The sequence below is a fragment of the Chlorocebus sabaeus genome, chromosome 25, assembly GCF_047675955.1.
Source record: "Chlorocebus sabaeus isolate Y175 chromosome 25, mChlSab1.0.hap1, whole genome shotgun sequence".
Taxonomy (NCBI): Eukaryota; Metazoa; Chordata; class Mammalia; order Primates; family Cercopithecidae; genus Chlorocebus; species Chlorocebus sabaeus.
This window is the reverse complement of record NC_132928.1, coordinates 50665348-50690848: the sequence shown is the minus strand read 5'-3', so window position 1 is coordinate 50690848 and position 25501 is coordinate 50665348. Positions and strand designations below refer to the sequence as shown.

General features: G+C 43.2%; 1 protein-coding gene across 9 annotated transcripts in view; it reads right to left on the bottom strand.

Annotated features, from left to right (window-relative positions):
• Positions 1-1539: 1539 nt before the first annotated feature.
• Positions 1540-25501, bottom strand: part of ABL2 (ABL proto-oncogene 2, non-receptor tyrosine kinase) — a 127113-nt gene continuing 103151 nt past the window's right edge. For 4 of the 9 annotated variants that reach the window (XM_037985898.2, XM_007989344.3, XM_007989345.3 and 1 more), the window contains 9 exons: positions 24561-24833; positions 23152-23236; positions 21524-21701; positions 20247-20431; positions 16712-16864; positions 14481-14570; positions 12137-12310; positions 11033-11266; positions 1540-10723 (listed from right to left, as the gene is read on the bottom strand). In XM_037985898.2, the coding sequence (XP_037841826.1) occupies positions 9543-10723; positions 11033-11266; positions 12137-12310; positions 14481-14570; positions 16712-16864; positions 20247-20431; positions 21524-21701; positions 23152-23236; positions 24561-24833 (2553 nt within the window). In that variant the 3' untranslated portion in view covers positions 1540-9542. Of the gene's footprint in view, positions 11267-12136; positions 12311-14480; positions 14571-16711; positions 16865-20246; positions 20432-21523; positions 21702-23151; positions 23237-24560; positions 24834-25501 lie in introns of all 9 variants that reach the window. The other 5 variants (XM_037985896.2, XM_007989338.3, XM_007989337.3 and 2 more) reach the window with 2 other exon arrangements.

Here is a 25501-nt window from a genome sequence, read left to right as displayed (position 1 = left end):
ATTGCTAACCTCTAAACTGTCCTTGTTTATTCCTGGGCATAGGCCAAACTAGCTTTGGGAAGGATTTCTGTGTATAGTTTGTTTAAACAGCCCTTCCCAAAAAGGCTAAACCGTTCTTGTAAAATAAATGAAAGGCCACTAAGCCAAGATGAGAGGAAGTGGAATTCTTACCAGCCATTATTCTGGAGGTCGTAAGATTTGCAACTTCCCCAATTACTCTTGAAGGTTAACGTCACTATTGTGAACCTAAGATTGGCCTTTTTGATGTCTTTCCAGGTTTTTCATTTCTAACAACCAGATGGCCCCACCTGGACCTGCCAACCAGTTCTGTGGCCCCCACCTAGGAACTGACTCAGCAGAAGAAAACAGCTTCGATTCCCCATGATTTTACTCACCAAATTATCCTTAAAAACTCTGACCCCCCCATTTTCTGAGAGACTGATTTGGGTAATAATAAAACTCCGGTCTCTGGCACAGCCAGCTCTGCGTGAATTATTCTTTCACCATCGCAACTCTTCTGTCTTGATAAACTGGCTGTGTCTAGGCAATGGGCGAACTCATCCCAGCACTGTGGAAGGCCGAGGTGGGTGGATCACTTGAGGTCAGGAGTTCGAGATCAGCCTGGCCAATATGGTGAAAGCCTGTCTCTACTAAAACTACAAAAATTAGCTGGGCATGGTAGCACGCACCTGTAGTCCCAGCTACTTGGGAGGCTGAGGCAGGAGAACTGCTTGAACCCGGGAGGCAGAGGTTGCAATGAGCCGAGATCATGCCATTGCACTCCAGCCTGGGCAACGAAAGGAAACTCCATCTAAAAAAAAAAAAAAAAAAAAATTGTAAGTTAAATCACATTGAGAGATTCTTGGAAGATTCTAAAAACAAGACTTTCTAGACAACCAAAAATGAGTGGGAGAAAAGGACTGAAGATGGAATGTGAGGAGGTGTATAAACTGCTACTTACCAGCCAGTTTAATTGGGCCTCATGTATGCACAACTTGTGTATATTCTACCCATACCTAGTTAAGGTTACTTCTAAAAGCAGTAACTCATTCAAAAAAAACTGAAGACCACATCAACCAGAATGGAACGTTATCCTGTGGGGTTCTACACCCACTCTATAAATGCTACATTGACTCAAAACACTTAGAACTTACTTGGAGTTGTCCTCAGAATGGATTTTGAGAGAATTAAATTTCACTTGACAGTTGCTTCATGTTGAAGACACACATACAAACACATTACCCACCTTATGCACAGCAGCCTGGACTCCAGATGATGCCTTTTGTTCACTTCCAAAAATGTAATCCATCAACGGATGAGTATTCACCCCCACAGAGGACATTCTAAAGAATGTGCCGGAGGGCTGCTTGCTAAAAGCAGCTTCTTTACCTTATAGACATCCGTATTACGTAGAGAGAAAGAAATGCTGCTTAGATTCCCTGTCAACTGAAATCATGGGAGAAACACTCCAATCTCCAGCCTACTTTGCCAATAAAATATTGCAACCTTTATTTAAAACAAAACACAACTTGGCAAACCTTGTGAGAAGACAGAGAGAGCAGTCCCTTTCAAGGGCCTCATTTATTTACATCAAGTTTAACACTGTTAGCAGTTCACAGTCAGACAACAGAGGGAGAGAATTAAATTAGAAAAACAACGGAAAATATATTACAACAACAATGAAGAACAAATACCTGACAACACTGGTAGCGTGGCCCACGACTGATGTGTTTTTAGTTAAATCCCACGTTGTCTCACTATGTCCCCTTAGCAATGCACACAGTGCCCGATGCTCCAAACCCCCCTCCCTGTGCACCACACACACCTGCAGGGCGGGACCTTTGGTATAAATGTTCAACGAGTTTTAAAGAATCTGAATCCGCATGTTTTGGGACAAAGCTCTGTCAACCACCATGAAATGTTTAAACTTGTTTTTACTAAGCAAGCATAAAACTGGGGTTTGTCCAGTGACAGTCATTAGAGAATCAGACTGCAGAGAAGGAAAAGTGCAGAGTCTGGGAGGAGATGGGGGTTCTGAGTATGCATAAACAGCTAAGTCAGCCTGTTCACAGTCAACACACCAACCACGCCACCGCTGTTCACCCAAGGAAAGATCTGAGTGATTCCTCTTTTACTTACTCCCCCTTTCTTCATGGGCACGACAGCAGTGCATGTGCACTTACGGACACAAACGCATACCAGCTATACAGATCTGAGATGAGAGGGTTTTCAAACACATGCCCTAAAGAACCATACAACGAGTATCTCATTGTTCCTTTCTAGTTTCTGAATACTAATTGACAATCATCCTAATCATGGTGATTTCTCAAGATCTCAATAAATTCCTCTCAAAACACAATGGAGTCCAAGTGGCCACAGTGAAAAATTGCTGTCAAATGGAGGAGAGCTGGTTTCTCTGGCCCTCATCTACCAGAAGCATCTGTCTCCTGGCCTTCTTGCCACTCACAATACCTGGTATGGTACTTCTGAATCACGCAGAACAGTATCTGAGGTTTACTGTTGATGACCCTAAAGCGTTCCTAGTCCTGCAATACCTTCTAAAACAATAAATTTGCATATTTTTTGTTGTGTTGTAATTGCTGAAAATTAAGTATACATATATGTGAACATTTAAGTCCCATTCTCCAGCTAAAGTTGATGGTGCCTAATTACATGATTTAAAACTCCCGCTCTGAGATTCAGAAGCAAATCTAAGCAAGTTCCGACTACACAAACTCCCTATATTTCCTTTCATAAAGCCTGCTAGCATTCCACAGTTTGCCTCCAGCGTGTCCTAAAAGGTTATTTAGCATGCTCGGAGACCCCAGCTTCTAAGGGTTCAGCTCAGTAGCCTGGAGTGACAAGGAGGACCCTGAAAATCTGCTGATGTGAGTACAATGATGAACAAAGAATCTTCCAGAACAGACACAGATGACATGTATCACAATTCTGCTCCAGATATGGGGTGGTCTGAGGACAGTGCTGTGCCTGGCCTTTCCCCTTCAACATGCCAGCTGCTCCCTCTGAATGAACAGGGCTTTGCTACTCTGCTCAGGGTAAAAGGTAAGATTTTTCTAGGAGAGGTAAACAATTTCGAAGTTAGAGATGTACATGGGGATGAAGAAGTAAGTGCACTTGGAGGGAAGGGTCCAGTGAGGCCCCGCAGGTGGCCTTGAGAAACGCAGCCATTGCTGAGTGAGCACTCTCAGGAAACCACTTCAAGTGGGGGATTCTCACAGATGGAGGCTCTGGCCACTGCCACCTGAGAAGGTCGTGTCTACCAGTTCTCGTTCAATAATCATGCAAAATCAACCCAGCTGACGGGTGTTTCCTCTGTAAGACTCATGGAACCTATCTTTGAAGGCACAAATCTCCAAGGGTGGCCTCTCAGCAGCTTCTGCCATTCCAAGTCAGCTTTCAATCATGACCTGCCACAAGGCCTCCCTACCTGGGGAGGAGTATGGGATCTTGTTATCCTGATCCCACAGGGTGAAGTCTTCCCTAATTTCCTGTCCTTTGGATCTAGGATATTGAGTCAGAAATGAAAGTATCATCTTGTTTTTGTTTTTTCTTGATGTGTCTCACTCTGTCACTTAGGCTGGAGTGCAGCGGCGCAATCTCAGCTCACTGCAACCTCCGCCTCCTAGGTTCAAGCAATTCTTCTGCCTCAGCCTCGGCAGTAACTGGGATTACAGGCGTGTACTACCAGACCTGGCTAATTTTTACATTTTTAGTAGAGATGGGGTTTCGCCATGTTGGCCAGGCTGGTCTCAAACTCCTGACCTCAAGTGATCCGACCATCTTGGTCTCCCAAAGTGCTGCGATTATAGGCATGAGTCACCAAGCCCAGCCAAAAGGTATCATCTTGTACATACTCAAGATAGAAAACATACCTCACAGAGGTGGCATGAAAAGCAGAAATTCATCCTGTGGACATTGCAATAAACTTCCCAAAAGACAGGCTGGACTAGGAGTCTGGGGGTGAGCGCTCCGGAGCAGGCGCAGCCCGCCCACAGCCCTGAATCCTAACCACACTTCCCAGTAAGAGAGGAGCACAGGGAATGACAGTGAAGTTCAAGTGAACCACAGTTGTGCTGAACAGAGCAAGTAACAATAACGATTACTACTGGCTTGCTGCGGGGGTGGAATAAAAAGCAAGCCTTGCAAAAGTCTAGTAGTTGGAAAACCGGAACTCTATCCAAATGATACAGATATCCTGACTGTTAAGAGTGGGAGACGTTTCAGAAGTTCTCACATACTCCTACGGATTCCAGACTGAAGTAGGCATTTACAAAGGAAGTGAGCTACTACTGGCTTGATATAAGCTAAGACAGAGATACAAACCGCTGAAGCCTATCAATACTTAAGCCAGAGACCCACCTACAAAAAGAGGATTGGTCATAGCAGATCCTTAGGGCACAGAGATAAACCCCAAATCCAGGGGGAACAATTTAATGCAAGACGATGAAACTCAAAAATAAAGAACAAAAATATAGATAACCCCATCAACCCAATATGAACTCCTGGTAGGGGCACAGCCTGATAATAACAATGACATCAGTAGCAAAATGGAAGGGAGCAGGAGGGGTCATTATGAAATGTAACTATCATTCAAAAGTGGCCACCAATGCAATTTCCTTTCAAGTATTTTATAATAGGTGAATTAAATTCAGCTACTCTTTTTAGAAAAAGAAAAAAAAAAGATAGATGACAAATGTCAATGTCATTTATAACTGGTAGGAAATCCTAGAAAAGTAGTTCCCAGAGTGCACTGGTTTTATGGCCATCCACTTCCCCCTGTAAACCTAACAAAACTATGCAGGACATAGGTTAAAAAAGACACTGTCAACATCAACAGATAACAAGTCTGCTCCCACCGCATTTAGGATAAATGGCCAAGCATATAGTGGACAAATGGAGAAGAGGGCCTCATCCTTCTTGAGTCAAGGTCCCTGGAAGAGCTTCTGTGTTCTGGAGTGAGTACACATTCTTACTTTTTAAAGATCGGAATTAAACCAAAAAGTTGGTCCCTAGTTTCCTGAAGTAATTCAGCTCTGAACTACAACTTTAGCAAAACACTTGCTACACCTGCTCATATTCGTTAAGCAGTTTCATATTTCTAACTGTGACACATGACAGAGGTGATTCTTACATATCTGCATTTTCAGGTCCCCCACAGGGTCCATCCACATTGAATCAACTGTCTTATCTTTTAAACAGATAATACTACCACCTTATAGTTATATTACAGTTGATATTTTCTCAAAGTGCTCTCATATACATTATCTCATAGTTATTAAAACAATGTGAACAATAAAGTTTTTTTTAAGAAAAAGGAATGTAGGACTAACTAGGTTTTTTAAAAACTCAAGTTGGTTTTCTTTACTACAAAGTGCACATTGCTGTGTTGCTGAGGTCTGTCCAAAAGAATGACCCCATATGATTTTTTAAATGACTGAATTCTACTGAGTGCTTGCTTTGCTCGTGTTCCCATTACTCCACATTCAAATCCCTTAAGGTCAGAGTGTCAGGAGCATGTGCTTTACAAAGTGTGCAATACCACACAGGCTGATTGTCATTCTGAACCACTTTTTTGCAGTGTCTCACATGGCAGCAGGTATGGTGGAAAGACCCCACAACCATAAAGTCAAGAGACTTGAATTCTAGTCCTGGCTCTGCCACTAATTAACTGTTGAGACAATGGGCAAGTTACTGAACCATCTTCTGCTAGTTTCTTAATCTATAAAGGGTTGGGGTACTAATAGTTTCCAGATAGCAGTGGGTGTTTGAAACACCTGGTGAGATCACTGGAGAATACACTGGCCGAGACCCCAGTCCACCGGGAATTCTGTGGAGTGGGGCTATTCCGTCAGTTTGGTTTTTTTTTCCCCCTAGGGGATCCTGCTGTGCATCCCTAGGCTGGGTGTTAATAATAGTAGTAGCAGTTTAACATTTATAGAGTGTGCTCATTGTGTGCCAGGCACTTGAGCTAAGTAGCTTACAAATATCATCTCATTTAATCCTTACAACAACCCTGAGGTAGTTACTATTATTATCCCTGTTTTACAATGAGGAAACTGAGGCTCCCAAGGTTAAATGACTTGCCTTTTAGACCGGCATTAGAGCCTAAACACTAAACCACTATCTATACTGCGTCCTTTAAACTCAAAATCTCCATGACTTTAGTTAAACAAAAATGGGCAGTGCCTTAGCAAAGTCAGCATGCTTTATTACCTGGGAAATATTTTACTGGCCAACTTTCAGTTGAATCCTAAGAAACTCTCCATCTAATTTAAATCCTAAAATGCTGCTGGTAAAGGATCTCCACTGTAACGACCTCTACGTATAGAGGTCATCTAGAAAAACACTGAATGAGTTTCTTAGGGCCAAATTTTTTAAGGCTAATCTCTGAAAATCATGATGGAAGTCTACAGGAAAATATATACATTTAAATTTTACACAAAGCCTTTTAAGAAAATACTTTAGGTAAAGCACAATCAAGATGTATTCAACACAAATCACGGCATTTTAAAGTAGGAAATCTAAACTGAAATAATATTATCTGTACATGAAAGGAATCAAGCAGTGGCAGCCCAAAGGCATGCATCCAGATACACAGCATAACCACGTTAGAAAATTGTCAATGCCTTGTACGTGGGCCTTTTCTCACTGCTTTTAGAATAGCTAAAATTAAACCACACTTTTAGTTTCTAGAAGCAGTTTTCTCTGCTTTGGATTCAAACCTTTTAATTTACATAAGGGTTTGTGTTTAAGCTGGTCCTTTTCAAGTAGAAAAAGGAAAAACCTAAATTATGCTTGTACAGTAAGTTGACAGTGCCTCTTTAACCTGAACCTTGAGCCCTCAACCCCTGAAGTTACATAGTTCAAGCATCATGTGGACGGGGTGTGCTCCAACAGTCAATGCCACTCTTGACAGTGTTGACAAAAATCAATTCCATTTATGTATTGTGCACCTACTGCAGGCAAGACAGAGCTAGGTGCTGCCCCTGAGTAAGACACAGCCCCCACCCCCTACCCTTCAGATTGTTGTTGGGCGAGAAAACCAGGGAGCCTAAATACACTCAGTAGTGTTTCTCCAAGGCTTATTTCCAGAACTCTCAAGGGAAAATAGAGCCCTTGCTTAAAAAACAAAGAACAAAAAAACCCTGAAAAACAATTATAATCCCTTAACTTGCATCCCACAACAACAGGGATAAACCTAAAAAGCAGCATAATAATATTCTGAAGTTTTAGCTTTCCCATCCTCGACCTTAAAAGGCTAACTGCTAAAACGAGTTCTTCAAGTTTATGGACAAGTATGATGAGCGAGAATGGCAGGAAAGAAGGTGGGAAAAGGACGGCTGGTTTTCACATCTGAGTTCTCTTCCAACCACTACAAGGAGATGAACCCAATCACTAGCTGCCTGTGCTGCAGCTGCAGGCGACGTACTGCGGGGATCACCCAACACCTGCCAGGAATGCCCAGCACCGCTTGTCTCCTCTAATCTTCTTAACCTGGGCCTCCTTTGGAGCAGCAATGGTAAGAATCAAGGTTTCCTTTCTTTCCAATGAAAACTCAATTTTGTTCTTGGTCAAAAATGCCAAACTCAATTCAAAACACAGTTTCCCCCTTAGTATTCCAGCCCAATTAATATAATCGCAGCAATTCTTAATTTCATTAATATTTTCTACTCAGCAAATAAGAGAATGAAAAACCATTCAGCATGACAACACTGCACTGAAAGAGCTTTCCAGAGACGCTCTCAAAGGGATAGCTGTACACTTACTTGCAACACCCTTGAGAACATGCACTATTACCTTAATTGAACAGATTAAGAGATGGGGCTGTGGTTTGACACTGTATCAGTGACAGAGCCAGGAAGAAAACTCACTGCTCAATGTTGAATTCCTATCTTCCTAAGCTAATATTCCTTTGAGAGAACAAAATAAAAATACGTGTGTACTGAGCTCTCCTTGGGGAGGATGGGGGAAGTATTCATAAAGCTCTAAAAAGAGAATGAAGCAGTAATTGGAATTAGACCCAATACCAAGAACATTAATAATACCTAACTCATTAGATTCACTTCCATGCCATCCTAATTAGCTTCCACAATTATAACTCAGTAGGGAAGGAAAAGGTCTATTTTTCAAGGGCAAAACATATTTAAGGATTAAGTCATTAGGTTCCCAGGGTCTAACTGGTGCTCCCTGAAAATGACTACTCTTCAATTATGCATTCTTAAAATAGAAGTGAAATGACAAAATAAATAAAGAATATTCCCAATAAGATCTGTACAAATAAGCACAATGATTGGGTGGGGGGTAGGGAGGAATATGTGAGAGAAGAAAAGCACGTGAGAATAACGTGGGGGTGATTCACTTCAAATCCACACAGAGGAGAATGCCTCTCCCTATTCTCTACCTAGATTGGGCTTAAGGTGATATGGGAGGGGAAAGGTAGAGAAACAGCCATTAGGACCAAGACAGCTTTTCCTCTCAGTCACAGGCCACCGGGTTTCAAGAAAAGACCATCTCCCTGGTATTTTAGTTAATAAAGAAAAATACGCAGCTGCTCAAGCCCTTGGCCGGTATGTCAGTATGCAGGGGAACTGTATCCCAACAGGATTCATTCCCTTGTGAGACTCTGTAGGGACTACTGTTTTCAAAATCAACACTGGTTAATGCTCTGAACGCTACCAGGAATAAAGGAAGACAGCCTGCCCAGCAAAAGAAAGAGAAGAACCACTAGGGAGACCCCTGTACTTATGGTTTACAGATAGCCACCAACAAGCAGGAAGCCCATCCTGGTCCATTATGAAATAATATACCAGACTGGGAGAAGTGACTTCTGCTAATCTGTGTAAGATTTCAGAAGGTTTTCAATCCCCTGCTTCAACTTTCCAGCATTCTTTACTTCCTGCACTAATACACCAGCGGAAAACAGGACAGAGGCATTCAGATAGGGCCACATTTCCCAGTTTTGTGTTGTAGTGCTCTGATTTGCAGTTCTTATTACAGCAGCAATGGCCTTGTGGAAGCAAGCAAGGCTAACATCTGCTTCCAACAGTCCTGAACAAAAATTTCTCTGGGTATATTCCCAGCTTTCCTTTCTTCTGTCCCACCAAATTCATTAGGTAAATTGGAGCATAATCACCATTGGTACCTACCAGAGCCCCAGGTCTGGGTGCAGCTGCTGCAGTCTTGCTGAGAGCAGCCCTGCCTAGCACCTCCCAGCATCCCAGGTAGGGATGGGCTGCATTGCCTTCCTTATGACATACACATGTTCCCTATTTTCCAGTGCAGTTTCCAACCCTGTCCATGACTGCCTCACCCCCACTTAATTTACCTCTCCTATACTTATGTGGTTTGCTTCTTATTTTTGAGATGAAACTGTAAACGTGAGAACTCAGGGATCTGAGGTACTTCACATAAACACACTCAAGTATGAGTCTTTCATTTTCTGAAAACAAGAACACAGGAAAACAAGTCCCTTTCCCTCTCCCCTCAGAAATGTGTGCATTTTCCCACCAGGCTAACAGTGGCTACCTCTGCACCACATCACTGATTTCCTGTACACATGACAATAAGTTATTAAGGACAGGGTTTGCCCCGGGCACACCAGCAGCTGCTGAAGACACCTGTAGCTCCTGCAGGCTTAGTTCCAGTTTGCTCACAGCCTCTCGGAAGGCAAATTTGTTGCGAGTTTGAGGGATGCAGTCCACGTAGCCTGAGCAGTAGTCGAGCAGCTGGTGTCCAGTGTCTACCAGCTGGCTGTTGGGCACAGGTTCCGTGATTGCACTGGACAGTAGGTCAGCACATTCCAGCAGGGCCTCTTTGCTGATTTTGTCTGCTGAGATTTTCTCAGCGGCCTGTTTGGTTTTTCTCAGAGCCACTTTAGTACCTGCTGTGCCGTTGGCCATTTTGGCTGGCGAGATGGACGATGTGGGCAGAGGCACTTGAGGTGGAGGCATCACTGGCTTCCCAGCTTTCCCACTGACGGGCACTGCACCCAGAGCTGCCTTCTTTCCTCCTTCCTGTGTTTCTGACGTGGACTGTCCTGCAGTCGGGGCAGTCGGCTCTTCTGTAGGGTCTGAGCAGATGGACGGATGCTGCAGTAGTCTCATCACTGGTGGTGGGGGTGGGGCACACTTTGGTTTTACCCGTCGGGGTCGGTCCTTGTCTCCAGAGGATGTGACCTGATGCTCAGATAAGAGCTTGAATTTATTCCCCTGAGAGTCTGTGCCAATGAGCTGCACGTCAGCTGGAGTGTGTTTCAGAGTGGGTGAGATAAGGACTGGCACTTTGTGGTTGTGAGTGGTTGGGAGGACGGGGGCAGCCTTGGCTGGAGAAGGCCAGCCTGGCTGCTCTCCATCCTCTAGAACTCCAGCCATCCCAAGTCGTGCCCCACCATTCTTCTCTTTGCCCTTGGGGGCAGCTGCCACTCCAGCCACTCCCACCCCTGGAGGGTCCTTCTCTGTAATGGCTAGATCCCCAGAGGGCGTTCTGAGAGGAAGAGCTGTGGCTCCTCTGGGCAATAACTTGGCTTTTGGTCTCTCCCTGCTTGGAGCAGCACCTTCCTCTGATTTTTTTGGAAGCATGTCATTGGCCCTGTCCACATTCTCTTCTGGCTGAGAAGAGGTGGACACTGTCCTTTCCAGCTGGAGTTTGGACCTCTGGCAGTTCCTGGGAAGGGTCATTGCCATCCTATCCTGCTCTGGAAGCCCTGAGGACATGGAAGATGTAGAGTTTGACCTTGGAAAAGGCTTGGAAGTGTCATCACTGGCTGTGGGTTTACCTGCTCGTAAGCCCAGTGTCTTTTTGATTAAGCGTGGTGTAAAGAAGCCTGTGATGCCAGACCACCCACCCCCAGCAGTGCCACTGCCCCCACCCCCACCACCGTCGTCATTACAGAGGTTCCTCTGTGCAAAGCTCCCCCCATAGCACTTGGGTGGCACCAGATTCGCCTCTTGCTGGGCAGGAGTGAAAGAGAACCCATCAGCATGCTGTAGAGAAGCAACAGATGAGAAGTTACCCGTGAGTTCGTATTTCTTATGGGGCTGATTCTCCATTTCTCGGAAGGAGCTGCTGCGTTTGGGGGGTGTGGGAGCATTTCTCTTTTTCATGAAGGAGCTGAAGAAGCCCCCCTTCCTATCCCTGGTGAAGCATGTCTCTTTGGCATCTTCCAAGAGGCTGCTGGGTGACTTGTCTCTTTGCTTTCGAGGCAGTGCTGGGGATCCACTGGAGGCCTGTGCACCTCTGACGAATCCTGATGAGAAATGGCCGATCAGTAACTTAGAAGACAAGAAGTGAATCTATCACATTTGAATTACCGAGGCAGCATTATAAGAGTTTTGTCAGCATTTATCAAGTGTCAGGTGTTGGCAGGACTCAGAGATAAATAATAAATACATTATCATTTCACAGTGACTGGTGTTCCAAACGTGATATGAGTTTTAAAAATTGGGGGAGACAGGGGGCCGGGCACGGCGGCTCACGCCTGTAATCCCAGCACTTTGGGAGGCCAAGGCAGGAGAATCAGGAGGTCAAGAGATCAAGACCATCCTGGCTAACACGGTGAAACCCCGTCTCTACTAAAAATAGAAAAAATTAGCCGGGCGTGGTGGCAGGCACTTGTAGTCCCAGCTACTCGGGAGGTTGAAGCAGGAGAATGGTGTGAACCCAGGAGGCGGAGCTTGCAATGAGCCAAGACTGCGTCACTGCACTCCAGCCTGGGTGACAGAGTGAGACTCCATCTCAAAATAAAAGAAAAAAAAAGCCAGGGAGGAGATAACCCGCCGGTTATTACCTCAACACTCATCCTTTCTTTAAAAACCACCGCACAACCTCTTCTCCTCTATCAGGTTCAGCGAAGTTTTTGATGGAACTGTAAAGATGATACCTACTTGGGAACCCAGGGTTAAGGAGATGAAACTGGAGCCAGAGTTGTATGTTGGATGGATAGATCAGGACGACCAACACTGGCAATGCGGAGCCAAGGGCTTTGTGGGTGGGTAAAAGAGACGCCATGCTTCCCTCCAGGAAGACGGGCATGAAAGTGAACATAAAAGCCTCATACTCCATGCTTCTTTCAACAAAGCAGTTTCTATTTTGATTCTACCTGCCGAGAGACCCATACCTGGTGCTAAACTGGAAGCAGAATTTTCTGTGGCATCCTGTGCCCCTTCAATGTTCTCCTTGTTCTCCACCTGTTTCTTCAGTGTCCGAGTCTTGGAAGGAAGTATAGGTAGCCGGGGCAGGTACGGAACAACAGATGACGAGGAGGCGGCTCTCCCAAGCTCCTCAGCTACCTCTGTGAGGAAGATAAGGGGACCGATAAAAAGTACAATTTCATAACAGAAAAAGGGAGTTCTTTTCAGAAAAGGCACACAACTGAGAAAGAACTGGCAAGTAGAGTACTAAAATACATACACGGAATCATAAAGTATGTACTCTCTTGTCTGGCTTCCTTCGCCCAGTACCGGCTCTGTAGATTCGTCCATGCTGCTATATGTGGCAGGGGTTCTCATTGCTGTGTAACATGCCAATGTGTGAATATACCACAATCCGCCCGTTCTCCTCTTGATGGATGTTTAGGTTGTTTCCAGTTTGGAGTTACTATGAATACGTTGCTAGCATCATCCTGCTATGTGTCTTTTGGTTCACAATGTTATGCACGTCTGATTGGCACAACGTAGGAAAACTGGTGGATCACAGGGTATATGTGCATTCAGGTTTATTAGGCCCTGCCAACCTGTCCCCCAATGGCAATACTATTTCACATGAAAGCTGTGGTTACTCTGCATGCTTGCTAAAATTTGATGTTATTATTTTTGGCTTGATTTTTTTTTTTTTTTTTTTGGAGATGGAGTCTCACCCTGTTGCCCAGGCTGGAGTGCAATGGCGTGATCTCGGCTCATTGCAACTTCTGCCTCCCAGGTTCAAATGATTCTCCTGCCTCAGCCTCCTGAATAGCTGGGATTACAGAAGCAAGCCACCACACCCAGTTATTCTTTGTATCTTTAGTAGAGATGGGGTTTCATCATGTTGGCCAGGCTGGTCTTGAACTCCTGAACTTGTGATCTGCTTGCCTCGGCCTCCCAAAGTGCTGGGATTACAGGTGTGAGCCACAGTGCCCAGTCTTTTTTTTTTGACAGCGAGTCTTGCTCTGTTGCCCAGGCTAGAGTGCAGCAGTGCGATCTCAGCTCACTGCAACCTCCATCTCCCGGGTTCAAGTGACTCTCCTGCCTCAGCCTCCCAAGTAGCTGGGATTATAGGCACCCACCACGCTTGGCTAGTTTTTGTATTTTTAGTAGAGACAGGGTTTCACCATGTTGGCCAGGCTAGTCTCCAACTGCTGATCTCAAGTGATCCATCCACCTAGGCCTCCCAAAGTGCTGGGATTACAGGCGTGAGCCACTGTGCCAGGCCAGTCTGATTTTAATTTAAGCCTTTCTGGTAGGCTGTGGATTGGTATCTCATTGTGGTTTTATTTTGTATTTCTCTATGATGAGTAATGTTGAGCACGGTTATTGGACATCTGGATATCCTCGTTTACTAAGTTAAGTTAACCTTTAACTCCTTTCCATGTCAATATATCCAAGAAGGCCGGGAGCCGTGGCTCACACCTGTAATCCCAGCACTTTGGGAGGCAGAGGTGGGTGGATCACTTAAGGTCAGGAGTTCGAGCTCAGCCTAGCCGACATGGCAAAACCCCATCTCTACTGAAAATACAAAAATTAGCCAGGCGTGGTAGAAGGCGCCTGCAATCCCAGCTACTCGGGAGGCTGAAGCATGAGAATTGCTTGAACCTGGGAGATGAAGACTGCAGTGAGCCGACATCACACCACTGAACTCCAGCCTGGGCGATAGAGTGAGAATCTGTCTCAAAAAAAAAAAAAATGTGTGCATACACACACACACACACACACACATATATATATGAATATCATTGTAAATATTCAGCTATATGGATGTAATAATTTACAATCCAGTAGATATTTCAGTTGTTCATAATTTCTCACTATTATAAACTATACTTTGATGCAATGTCCCTGTAGTTAAATCTTTGTTTATATTCTTAATTATCTCTTTAAGATCTATTTCCAGAAATGGAATGTCTAGTTATCGTTTTTACAACTTGGTTCTGCTTTGTAGATGTAGTTTATACTTATTTTTTCCTTTTTTCTTCCCTACATTCTAAGTATTGATGCTTAAAGAGCTACCACACTTACTAAGGTTACTGATAGGGAGGCTGAATAAATTTCTAATTAAAATATAATTTCAATTTTTTGAGATACAAAGATGCACTGAAAATAGCAAAATAGCAACACAGCAATAATAAAGGTCAAAAATTAATTCAATACCATGAAACAGAGTCCAAAACTACAAAAGTTGATCATTTTTTAAATGTAATTACCATTATCGCCACCACCACCACTACCCAGAACTAGTCACCAACAGTAAATCCAACAGATTCTCACCTTCAGAAATGCTGGAGTCATGGAACATGGTTTCAAAAGCTTGGTGTGTTTCAGCAAAAGAGGGCCTATCGGCAGGGCTCCACTTCCAGCCTGTGTAACAGAAGAAGAAAATATTAAAAACTCCTTGCAGAAGTTCAATATCCAGTGGTATATCTAATAACGAGTTCTATGCATCATGATGTATACTTATTAGAGTTACAGCATGTTCACAATGATAGCAACATAGCTCTAGACTCAGAGGTATAATGAACCCACTTTCTAAATTCCTTTTTCCTTTTTCTTTGAGACAGGGTCTTGCTTTGTCACCCAGCTGGAGTGCAGTGGCACGATCTCGGCTCACTACAGCCTTGACCTCCCGGGTTCAAACAATCCTCCTGCCTCAGCTCCCCAAGTAGCTGGGACTATGGGTGTGCAACACCACACCTGGATAATATTTTTTTTTTTTTTTTGAGACGGAGTCTCACTCTGTCACCCAGGCTGGAGTGCAGTGGCATAATCTCAGCTCACTGCAACCTCCGCCTCCTGGGTTCAAGTGATTCTCCAGCCTCAGCCTCCAGAGTAGCTGGGGCTACAGGCACATGCCACCACGTCCGGTTAATTTTTATATTTTTAGTAGAGACGGGGGTTTCGCCATGTTGGCCATGCTGGTCTCAAACTCCTGACCTCAGGCAATCCACTCACCTCAGCCTCCCAAAGTGCTGGGATTACAGGCATGAGCCACTGCGCCCAGCCAAAGTGAGCGCACACAGCAATATCAAACTACTGTATTTTTTATATAGACAGGATTTTGCCACATTGCTCAGGTTGCTTTTGAACTCCTGAGCTCAAGCAATCTGCTCACTTCGGCCTCCCAAACTGCTAGAATTACAGGTGTGAGTCACCACACCTGGCCATGAACCCACTTTCTAAGGCTGGGGCTTCAATTTAGCCTCAGCTCCTATTCCCTCTACTAAAAGGATGAGGAGAAACAGGGAGATGGTTTAGAAAATGGCAAGTTTTCTTCCACTTGAAAATAAAAGAAGTAAAACCTGTCTTCAAACTCAGCCTAACCATACAAATAATCAACTGTATATATTCAGAAATATAAAAGGATATCAAAAAGAGGAGTTCAGAGTTCATTTTTGACAAAGTGCAACAGAGAACGTCAATGTTCAATGAGGAAAGAACACAGACTTACATTTAAACACAACTGCAATTGGGACCAGGCCCGGTGGCCCACACCTGTAATCCCAGCATTTTGGAAGACTAAAGTGGACAGATTAGTTGAGACCAAGAGTTTGAGACCAGCCTGGTCAACATGGTGAAACCTTGTCTCTACTGAAAATACAAAAATTAGGCCGGGCATGGTGGCTCACACCTGTAATCCCAGCACTTTGGGAGGCTAAGGTGGGTGCATCACTTGAGGTCAGGAGTTCGAGAGCAGCCTGGCCAACGTGGTAAAACCCCATCTCTACCCAAAATACAAAAATTAGCCAGGCATGGTGGCAGGTGCCTGTAATCCCAGCTACTTGGGAGGCTGAGGCAGGAGAATCGCTTGAACCCAGGGGTCGGAGGTTGCAGAGACTGCACCACTGCACTCCAGCATGGGCAACATAGCGAGACTCCGTCTCAGAAAAAAAAGTAAAATTAGCTGGGCATGGTGTGTGTGCCTGTGGTTCCAGCTACTCAGGGGCTGAGGCACGAGAATCGCTTGAACCCAGGAGGTAGAGGCTTCAGTGAGCTGAAATCGTGTCACTGCACCCCAGTCTGGGCAACAAAGCAAGACTGTTTCAAAAATAACACCAACAAAAACAAACAAGCAAACAAACAAACCTTGCAATTTAATTCACTACTCACTTTCCTACCTTTTCATCTGCAAGCAATTGGATGCTTCTGTTTATCCACCACAGAGGTTATTTTTATGCATTCTTCATAGTCTTTAGCAACCATTTTTATCTAGTTGAAAACAGTCCTCCCCACCTTAATCTCTAAACTCAATTTCTTATCTTATTAAATATGCAAATGTCTCTGAGAAACTGGGTCAATATTTAGGCCATAACAACTATGCTTAGGATTCCAGTAAGATTCAATGGTATATGATATGACAACTGCCTGATCAATGATAAATTCTTTAAATGTCATGAGGCTAGATTCAATCTAACAACACTGAAAGGATAAATGTTTCTAATTCTGTTAACTATTCTGAACTGCTAGCTTATGCCTTCAAAATTAAAACATGCAAAAATACTCACATGCTCTCATAAGTTCATAAACCTTAGGGGGGCATCCCTCAGGCTGTTCCATTCGATATCCTTTTTCTAGTAGGTCATAGACCTGAGACAGGTCAATACCTGGATATGGTGACATTCCATAGGTAGCAATTTCCCACAACAGTACCCCAAAAGCTGCATAAGGAATTAAAATAAGCACTTAGTGTTTCTTCTCTGATTTATTTTTTATTTTAGATAATCAGGTGATTCTCTTTCAAATTTTAGGCAACGTTCACATACTACTACAACAACATTAATATATAATATACTCATCAATTCTTATAGCACGGCTTGTCCTTCTAAAATATTTGCAACAGGAATGCTGCAGACAATCTCAAGACAGTTTTATTTAAATTTCCCAATTTTTATTTAGCTTTCCTTTACTATAATGAGGGAAAATAAACTATGACCATTTAAGAAGTCTGAGGCATAATTCAACTATTCTTAGAAAAGTTTTTGATATACAGTAGTCACCCCTTATGCCACGGTTTCACTTCCCATAGTTTCAGCTACTCACAGTCATCCAAGGGCCAAAAATATTAAATAGAAAATTCCAGAAATAAATTCTAAAGATTTAAATTGCATGCTGCCCTGAGTTGCATGATGAAATCTCAAGCCATGCTTCTCCTTCCCACCTCACACGTAAATCATCCTTTTACTCAACATATCCACAACACAGATGCTACCCACCCCTTAGTCACTGAGAAGACCTCTCGGTTATCAGATCAAAAAAAGATTATATACCCAGGGCTTGACACTATCCTTGGCTTCAGGCTTCCAAGGGGGGGTCTTAGAATGTATTCTCCTGAGGATAAGGGAGAACCATTGTATCTAATAAGTATAATAGTTTTAAAGTCAGCTAATATAAGAGTAGTAAAATAAAAACAGATTCACTTAAAATCAGATAAAATTCAGAGCAGAAAAAAATTTGATTTTTGTCACAGTTATTTGAATTTGAGATTTCTAGTTAAAAGTGACTTAGAATCCTATGATTATTTCTATTGGTCCACAATCCAAATTTCCAGATTTTTCAGTCTATGAAGCCAAGTCATATTACTTCTCAGAGCAGTAGAAACCAGATCAGTTAAGACAAATTCTAGATGAAACCTGTTGCAGGAAGTCAGGGACCCCGAATGGAGGGACTGGCTGGAGCCCCGGCAGAGGAACATAAATTGTGAAGATTTTATTTTAATATGGACATTTATCAGTTCCCAAAATTAATGCTTTTATAATTTCTTATGCCTGTCTTTAATAATCTCTTAATCCTGTTATCTTCGTAAGCTGAGGATGTACGTCACCTCAGGACCACTATTGTGTTAACTGTACAAACCGATCGTAAAACATGTGTGTTTGAACAATATGAAATCAGTGCACCTTGCAAAAAAACAGAGTAACAGCGATTTTAGGGAACAAAGGAAGACAACTATAAGGTCTGACTGCCTGCGGGGTCGGGCAGAATAGAGTCATATTTTTCTTCTTGCAGAGAGCCTATAAACGGACATGCAAGCAGGGAAGATATTGCTAAACTCTTTTCCTAGCAAGAATTAATATTCTGGGAAAGGAATGAATTCCTGGGGGGAAGTCTATAAACGGCCACTCTGTGAGTATCTGTCTTATGCGGTTGAGATAAGGACTGAAATACGCCCTGGTCTCCTGCAGTACCCTCAGGCTTACTAGAGTGGGAAAAAACCCCACCCTGGTAAATTTGAGGTCAGACCAGTTCTCTGCTCTCGAACCCTGTTTTCTGTTAAGATGTTTATAAAGACAATACGTGCGCCGCTGAACATAGACCCTTATCAGTAATTCTTCTTTGCCCTTTGCCTTGTGATCTTTGCTTTTGCCCTTTGCCTTGTGATCTTTGTTGGACCCTTAATCAGGAGTTTCTGATTTGCCCTTGTCCTGTTTCCTCAGAAGCATGTGATCTTTGTTCTCCTTTTTGCACTTTGAAGCATGTGATCTTGTGACCTACTCCCTGTTCTCTCACTCCCTCCCCTTTTGAAATCCTTAATAAAACTTGCTGGTTTTGCAGCTCAGATGGGAATCACCGTCCTACTGATATGTGATGTCACACCTGGAAGCCCGGCTGTAAAATTCCTCTCTTCGTACACTTTCTCTTTATTTCTCAGCCGGCCAACACTTACGGAAAATAGAAAGAATCTATGGTGAAATACTGGGGGTGGGTTCCCCCAACAGAAACCTCATCACACTTCCCTTGAAAAAAAAACAAAGCTCTGTGTCACAGTACTCTGTAAATGAGTGATAAAACCTAATGTGAGGCTGGGCACAACGGCTCATGCTTGTAATCCCAACACTTCGGGAGGCCAAGGCAGGTGGATCATTTGAGGCCAGGAGTTCGAGACCAGCCTGGCCAACATGGCAAAACCTCATCTCTACTATAATGACAAAAATGAGCTGGGCATGGTGATGCATGCCTGTAGTCCCAGCAACTCTGGAGGCTGAGGCAGGAGAATCACTTCAACCCGAGAGATGGAGGTTGCAGTGAGCTAAGATTGTGCCACTGCACTCCAGCCTGGACAACAGAGCAAGGCTCCATCTCAAAAACAAACAAACAAACAAAAACAAACCAAACCTAATGTGGAAATAAGATGCTTTACAGAGAGGATTATCAGCACTCCAATGTAATATGAGATCTAGACTGTGAGCTCTCTGAAGGCAGGGACTTCTTTTTTAAAACTAACTTATTTTCTCTCTCTCTTTTTTGTTTGAGACAGAGATTTGTTCTTGTTGCCCAGACTGGAGTACAATGGTGTGATCTCGGCTCACCACAACCTCCACCTTCTGGGTTCAAGTGATTCTCCTGCCTCAGCCTCCTGAGTAGCTGGGATTACAGGCATGCGCCACCACACCCAGCTAATTTTGTATTTTTAGCAGAGACGGGGTTTTTCCATGTTGGTCTAGCTGGTCTTGAACTCCCGACCTCAGGTAATCCACCTGCCTCGGCTTCCCAAACTGCTGGGATGACAGGCATGAGCCACTGTGCCTGGCCCTAAACTTTCTTCTTTAAACTTTTTTTTTTTTGAGACAGAGTCTCACTCTATTGCCCAGGCTGGAGTGCAATGGTGCCATCTTGTCTCACTGCAACCTCTGCCTCCCTGGTTCAAGCAATTCCCCTGCCTCAGCCTTCAGCCTCCTGAATAGCTGGGATTACTGGTATGTGCCACCACGCCTGGCTAATTTTTGTAGTTAGTAGAGATGGGAGTTCACCATGTTGGCCAGGCTGGTCTCGAACTGTTGACCTCAAGTGATCTGTCCATCTCGGCCCAAAGTGCTGTAATTACAAACGTGAGCCACCACACCAGGCCTATACTTCTGTTTATGCAAAGTTCTTAGCACAGTCCTGGCAGCTAGGAGGTATTTAACAAATACTTGCTGAATAACTGAAGAAGAATGGCAGGTAAAGGTAGAGGACACTGAACATCATAAGAGAAGCTCTAAAGAATCAAGGCATTTAAAAAAAAAATAAAATGACACAAAAAAAAGTCCCTTTCAACCTTACCCCAGACGTCAGATTTAATTGAGAAGGTATTGTAGGCAAGACTCTCTGGTGCTGTCCACTTAATAGGAAATTTGGCTCCAGCATGAGCAGTATAAGTATCTCCAGTCATCAATCTACTTAAGCCAAAGTCAGCCACTTTTACCACATGGTTTTCTCCCACTAGGCAGTTACGAGCTGCAAGATCTCTGTGGGAAAGAGAACCCTAATGTGATTCCATTCAGACGGTGAGGAAAATGGTCATGAACACTCTCTTCTTGGTTCTTTGTGTTACAGGCAGAGTTAAGTAAGTGCTGACAAATATGGTAGTATTTTCCGACAATCACTAACATCTTAGAAAGCCCACGATATATCACTGTAGAGCACTCATCAAGAAGCAGAATAAAGCAGGCTTTATAAAATGGGTCCCTATTTATAAGTACACTGGGATAGGTGAGCAATAGATGCTTTTCTACAAGACTTTAAGTTATTTACTAAGGCAGAAAACTATTTTAAAAACTCAGCCACTAGGCCAGGTGTGGTGGCTCACGCTTGTAATCCTAGCACTTTGGGAGGCCAAGGTGGGTGTATCTCCTGAGCTCAAGAGTGCAGGACCAGCCCGGGCAACATGGGGAAACCCTGTCTACAAAAAAAAACAAAAAAACAAAAAAACAAAACAAAACAAAACAAAACACTTAGCCGGGCATGGTGGCACATTCCTATAGTCCCAGCTACTCAGGAGGCTGAGGTGGGAGGATGGCTTGAGCCCAGGAGGCAGAGAGTGCAGCAAGCTAAGATTGCATCACTGCATTCCAGCCTGGGCGATGGAGCCAGACTGTCTCAAGAAGGGAAGAAAAGAAAAAAAAAGCCACTAGATGGTGAAAAAGGATCTTGGATACAGTGCTGGGCAAAATAAAGACAGCTCTCTGGCCAGGCATGGTGGCCCACACCTATAATCCCAGCACTTTGGAAGGCTAAGATGGGTAGATCACTTGAGGCCAGTAGTTTGAGACTAGCCTGGTCAACATAGCAAGACCCCATCACTATTGTAATGTTTTGTTTTTTTTTTTTCCAAAGAGAGTTCTCAGTTTTGAGAATAGCAAAGGCCCCTTATTAATACTTTAATCAGAGTACAGTAGGTTTGTTTACAAGTTAGAAGTGACATTATAATGGGCCCTGTGAAATACGAAATTACTTTCTTGAATCATCTGAAATTTTCTGGGAAGGTTCTCACATTCTTCCTTTTATCTGCATGTCAAGCAGGATGGCTTCATGGTTAGTCAGAGGTAAGTTTTACACACCTATGGATGAAATTCTTCTTCTCTAAGTACTCCATTGCAGAAGAAATCTGAGTGGCCATGTAGAGAAGCACAACTGCAGTCACCTCTTCTCGGTTGCATTCTCGGAGGTAATCCAGCAGATTCCCATATGGCATGTATTCAGTCACAATGTAAAATGGTGGCTCCAAAGTACAGACACCTAAAAATTGAAGAATAGTGCTTGTTTTTGTTAGTGTACATTCAAACACTTCAAACCACTTTCGTCAAGAATAATTTGACAATTTTTCAGGTCCAGTTCGGCAGTAATCTTTCCCTTTTTACCACCACATTCTCTGAAATTAATAAGCAAAAATTAAGAAGATGGTTTATATGGGAGTCCTTGCTTCCACTATATTCTTCTCTGGGAATTCATATGCCTCTGAGTATTTGTCTGTTTGAGCAAAAGCAGCGTGCTTGTATTAATTCTATAAGAGGCCAAGGAAACCAACATGTCCAGACTTTTGTACATGGCGCATGATTCTCCTCCTCAACTGCAGGCTAACAATACTTATTCAAAAGTAATAGCAATTGTGCACAAGCTGAAGACTATGTGAGCCCCACCTGTAATACTGCTTTGTAAAATGATTTTCATCATTTCCATAGTCAAGGAATTCACTGATATATGGCAGATTCCTTATAAAAAACCAACAAGAGGTCGGGTGCAGTGGTACACGCCTGTAATCCTAGCACTTTGGGAGGCTGCGGCAGGCAGATCGCTTGAGACCAGCAGTTCAAGACTTGACTGGCCAATGTAGCAAAACCCTGTCTCTACTACAAAACTTAGCTGGGTGTGGTGATGCACGTTGAGGCACAAGAATAGCTTGAACCTGGGAGGCAGAGGTTGCAGTGAGCCAGGATCATGCCACTGCACTCCAGCCAGGGTGACAGAGCAAGACTCTATATCAAAAAAAAAAAAAAAAAAAAAAAAAAACCACAACAAAAAACACCCCCCATCTAAAAAAAAAAAAAAAAAAAAAAATCTGGCCCTATTTTTAAAAAGTAAAAGAGCTTAGTAAAAGAGTTCTTTGTGACCTGAACAGTGAAAAGCCAATCTAACATAGTACAGCATTTCCTGCTTGTAAAGGTAAACTGATGGGTGTGGTCACAGTTTTTAATTTGCTTCAACAGTCCTTCAATGTCTCTTTATTTTGCAAAAACATTACATGAGTTTTTGGTTCAGTACCATTTTGAACACTTCCGAACTTTGAATCTGGGGCAATTAGTACAAACTGAGCAGTTTTATATACTAAAATCAATCAGGCCACTGCTTCTTGGGCCATTTTAAAACATGGAACCTACTGATTAAAATAAGTACTTATTGAAGTGGATTTAAACCTGCAGCTTCCACCATGGTGACTGAAAAGAAAGCTTTGGGGCTGGGGGACCAGGGGAAGGCCGGGCATGGTGGCTCATGCCTGTAATTCCAACATACTGAAAGGCCCACGTGGGAAAATCACTTCAACAGCAGCCTGGACAACAGAGTGAGACCCTCTCTCTTAAAAAAAAAAAAAAAAAAAAAAAAAAAAAAAAAAGAAGGCATTTGGAGATAAGAAGGGGTTAAAGGACAAGCATTTTTGGAGGATATCTATGGTTCAGGCAAGGTTCCTCACCTAAAAGTTGTACCAGATTAGGATGCTTGATTTCCTTCATTACTGCAGCTTCTTTTAGGAACTCTTCTACCTCCATGGTATCTTCCTGGAAAAAGGGAAAGGTAAGAAAGAAGAAAACGAGAGGGACAAACCCCCAACTTAAAATCATTTGATTCATCTCACAATCCTAAAGCTTCAGCTTTAACAGTGAACAGAAGTATCTTTTGAATATTTTAGCATATTACAAGAAATAATTTTTATTTTAATTTATTTTTTTGAGACAGGGTCTCACTCTGTTACCCAGGTTGGGGTGAAGTGGTACGATCTCACTGCAACCTCTGCCTCCTGGGTTCAAGCGATTCTCCTGGCTCAGCTCCCAAGTAGCTGGGATTACAGGCATGCACCACCATGCCTGGCTACTTTCTGTATTTTTAGTAGAGACGGGGTTTTGCCATGTTGGCCAGGACGGTCTCCTGACCTCAGGTGATGGGCCTGCCTGGGCTTCCCAAATTGCTGGGACTACAGGCGTAAGCCACCACACCCAGCCGAAATGATTATTATTTTAAGAAGTCCAACTTAGAAAGAAAAATGTCCTGGAGTAAAAATTAGCAGGAGAAGCAAAATTCAGCAATCATGTCCTATAATCAACTGAAACACAGGAGCCCTGTATTGGATACTTCAGTTCTCTCACAATTTATTTCTCCAGATATCTCAGGCTTTGAATGAGGAGACCTAGCACTTAGCTGCTTACATACTTATCTTCTTGATTAGATCATAATCTTCTTAGAGAGCAAGGCCTTATATATTGCTTTACACTCAGAATATGCTTAAGAAACAGAACTGACTACTACTTATAGCTAAAGAATAGCCCTTATGAGTGATATACCAGAGACAGTTACTGAGGGTCTGGGACAATCAAGTGAGTGAAAACCTTATAATTTGATACTGGGAGGTTTAAAGGAGACATATAGTAGTACCAGGAAAAAGATTTCTGTGAATGTTAAGAAGTGATCTAACTGCAAAGAGACAGGAGGAACAACAATAAGGGAGAGGAAGGACAGAACAAGAAAGAGGCCCATGATTCTCAGACAAGGCACAAAGAATTCTGTCCAGCAGGGGTCGATCTCAGGAAGCAAAAGAGCTTATTTTGCTTTTATAACTTTTAATTTGCTTCTAACCTCCCACTAAGATCTACATCAACAGCCTCCAGAGACAGACCTTTCCCACATGTGGGTTTCATTGCATTGCAGTGAATAATCTACCTCTGCATTGTCAGCAATGGCACTAGGGTTAATCATCACAATTTGCTGATGTGCTTGGCACCAGTGGGTGGAAAGTGTTCCAAAGTTAAAGAAGAGCATGCTCATATTTCCAAGTGATTGAGCACAAAAGAAAAAGATGCCTGAAAACTGTAATTCTCAGCAACCCACCTTTAATGTTTTCACAGCAACTGTAAGGCTGTATTTCTTCCAGACACCAACGTAAACCTCTCCATACTGACCGCCCCCAAGTTTGTGCTTCATGGTAATATCCGTTCGTTCCATTTCCCATTTGTCGTGGATGGGGGACACACCATAGACCGTAGGCTTATTACACTTGGGTGCTGGGTAGTGTAATGTTGTCACCAGCCCATCAGCCACTGTGGAGTGATGGTGTACAAGCTCTGCCAAAGTGCTGAAGCGGCTCTCAGCAGTCACATATACCTGGTAAGAAAAGCAGAAAAGCCAAACAACTTGAGAAGAGATTAAGAATTGTTTTTTTAAAGCCCATATTTCACTGGCCTGAAGATAGGAGGCTATCTTTAAAAAAAAAAATTTTTTTTTCTGCAGACAGGGTCTCACTATATTGCCCAGGGAGGTCTCAAACGCCAGCCTCAAGCAATCCTTCTGCCTGGGCCTCCCAAGGTGCTGAGATTACAGACTGCGTCACTATACCCAGCAAGAGTTTATCTTAATTGAGGTAAATTAAATAGTTAAATGATGACTGCAAGGGTAAACACAGAACTTCAGTTTAATCCTACTTAATCTGCCTTTCCTATTCTTCCTAAATTAGTCTTGGGGAAAACCTTCCAAGATCTCTCTCTGGATCATCAAGCTCATTGGTCTTCAAATATATATATATTTTCATATATATATGTATTTTCATATATATATATATGGTTTTTTTTTTTTTTTTTTTGAGACAGAGTCTCACTCTGTTGCCCAGGCTGGAGTGCAGTGTCGCAACCTCAGCTCACTGCAACCTCTACCTCCAGGGTTCAAGTGATTCTTCTGCCTCAACCTCCCAAGTACCTGGGATTACAGGCATGCGCCATCACACCTGGCTAATTTTTTTCTTTGTATTTTTAGTAAAGACGGGGTTTCACCATGTT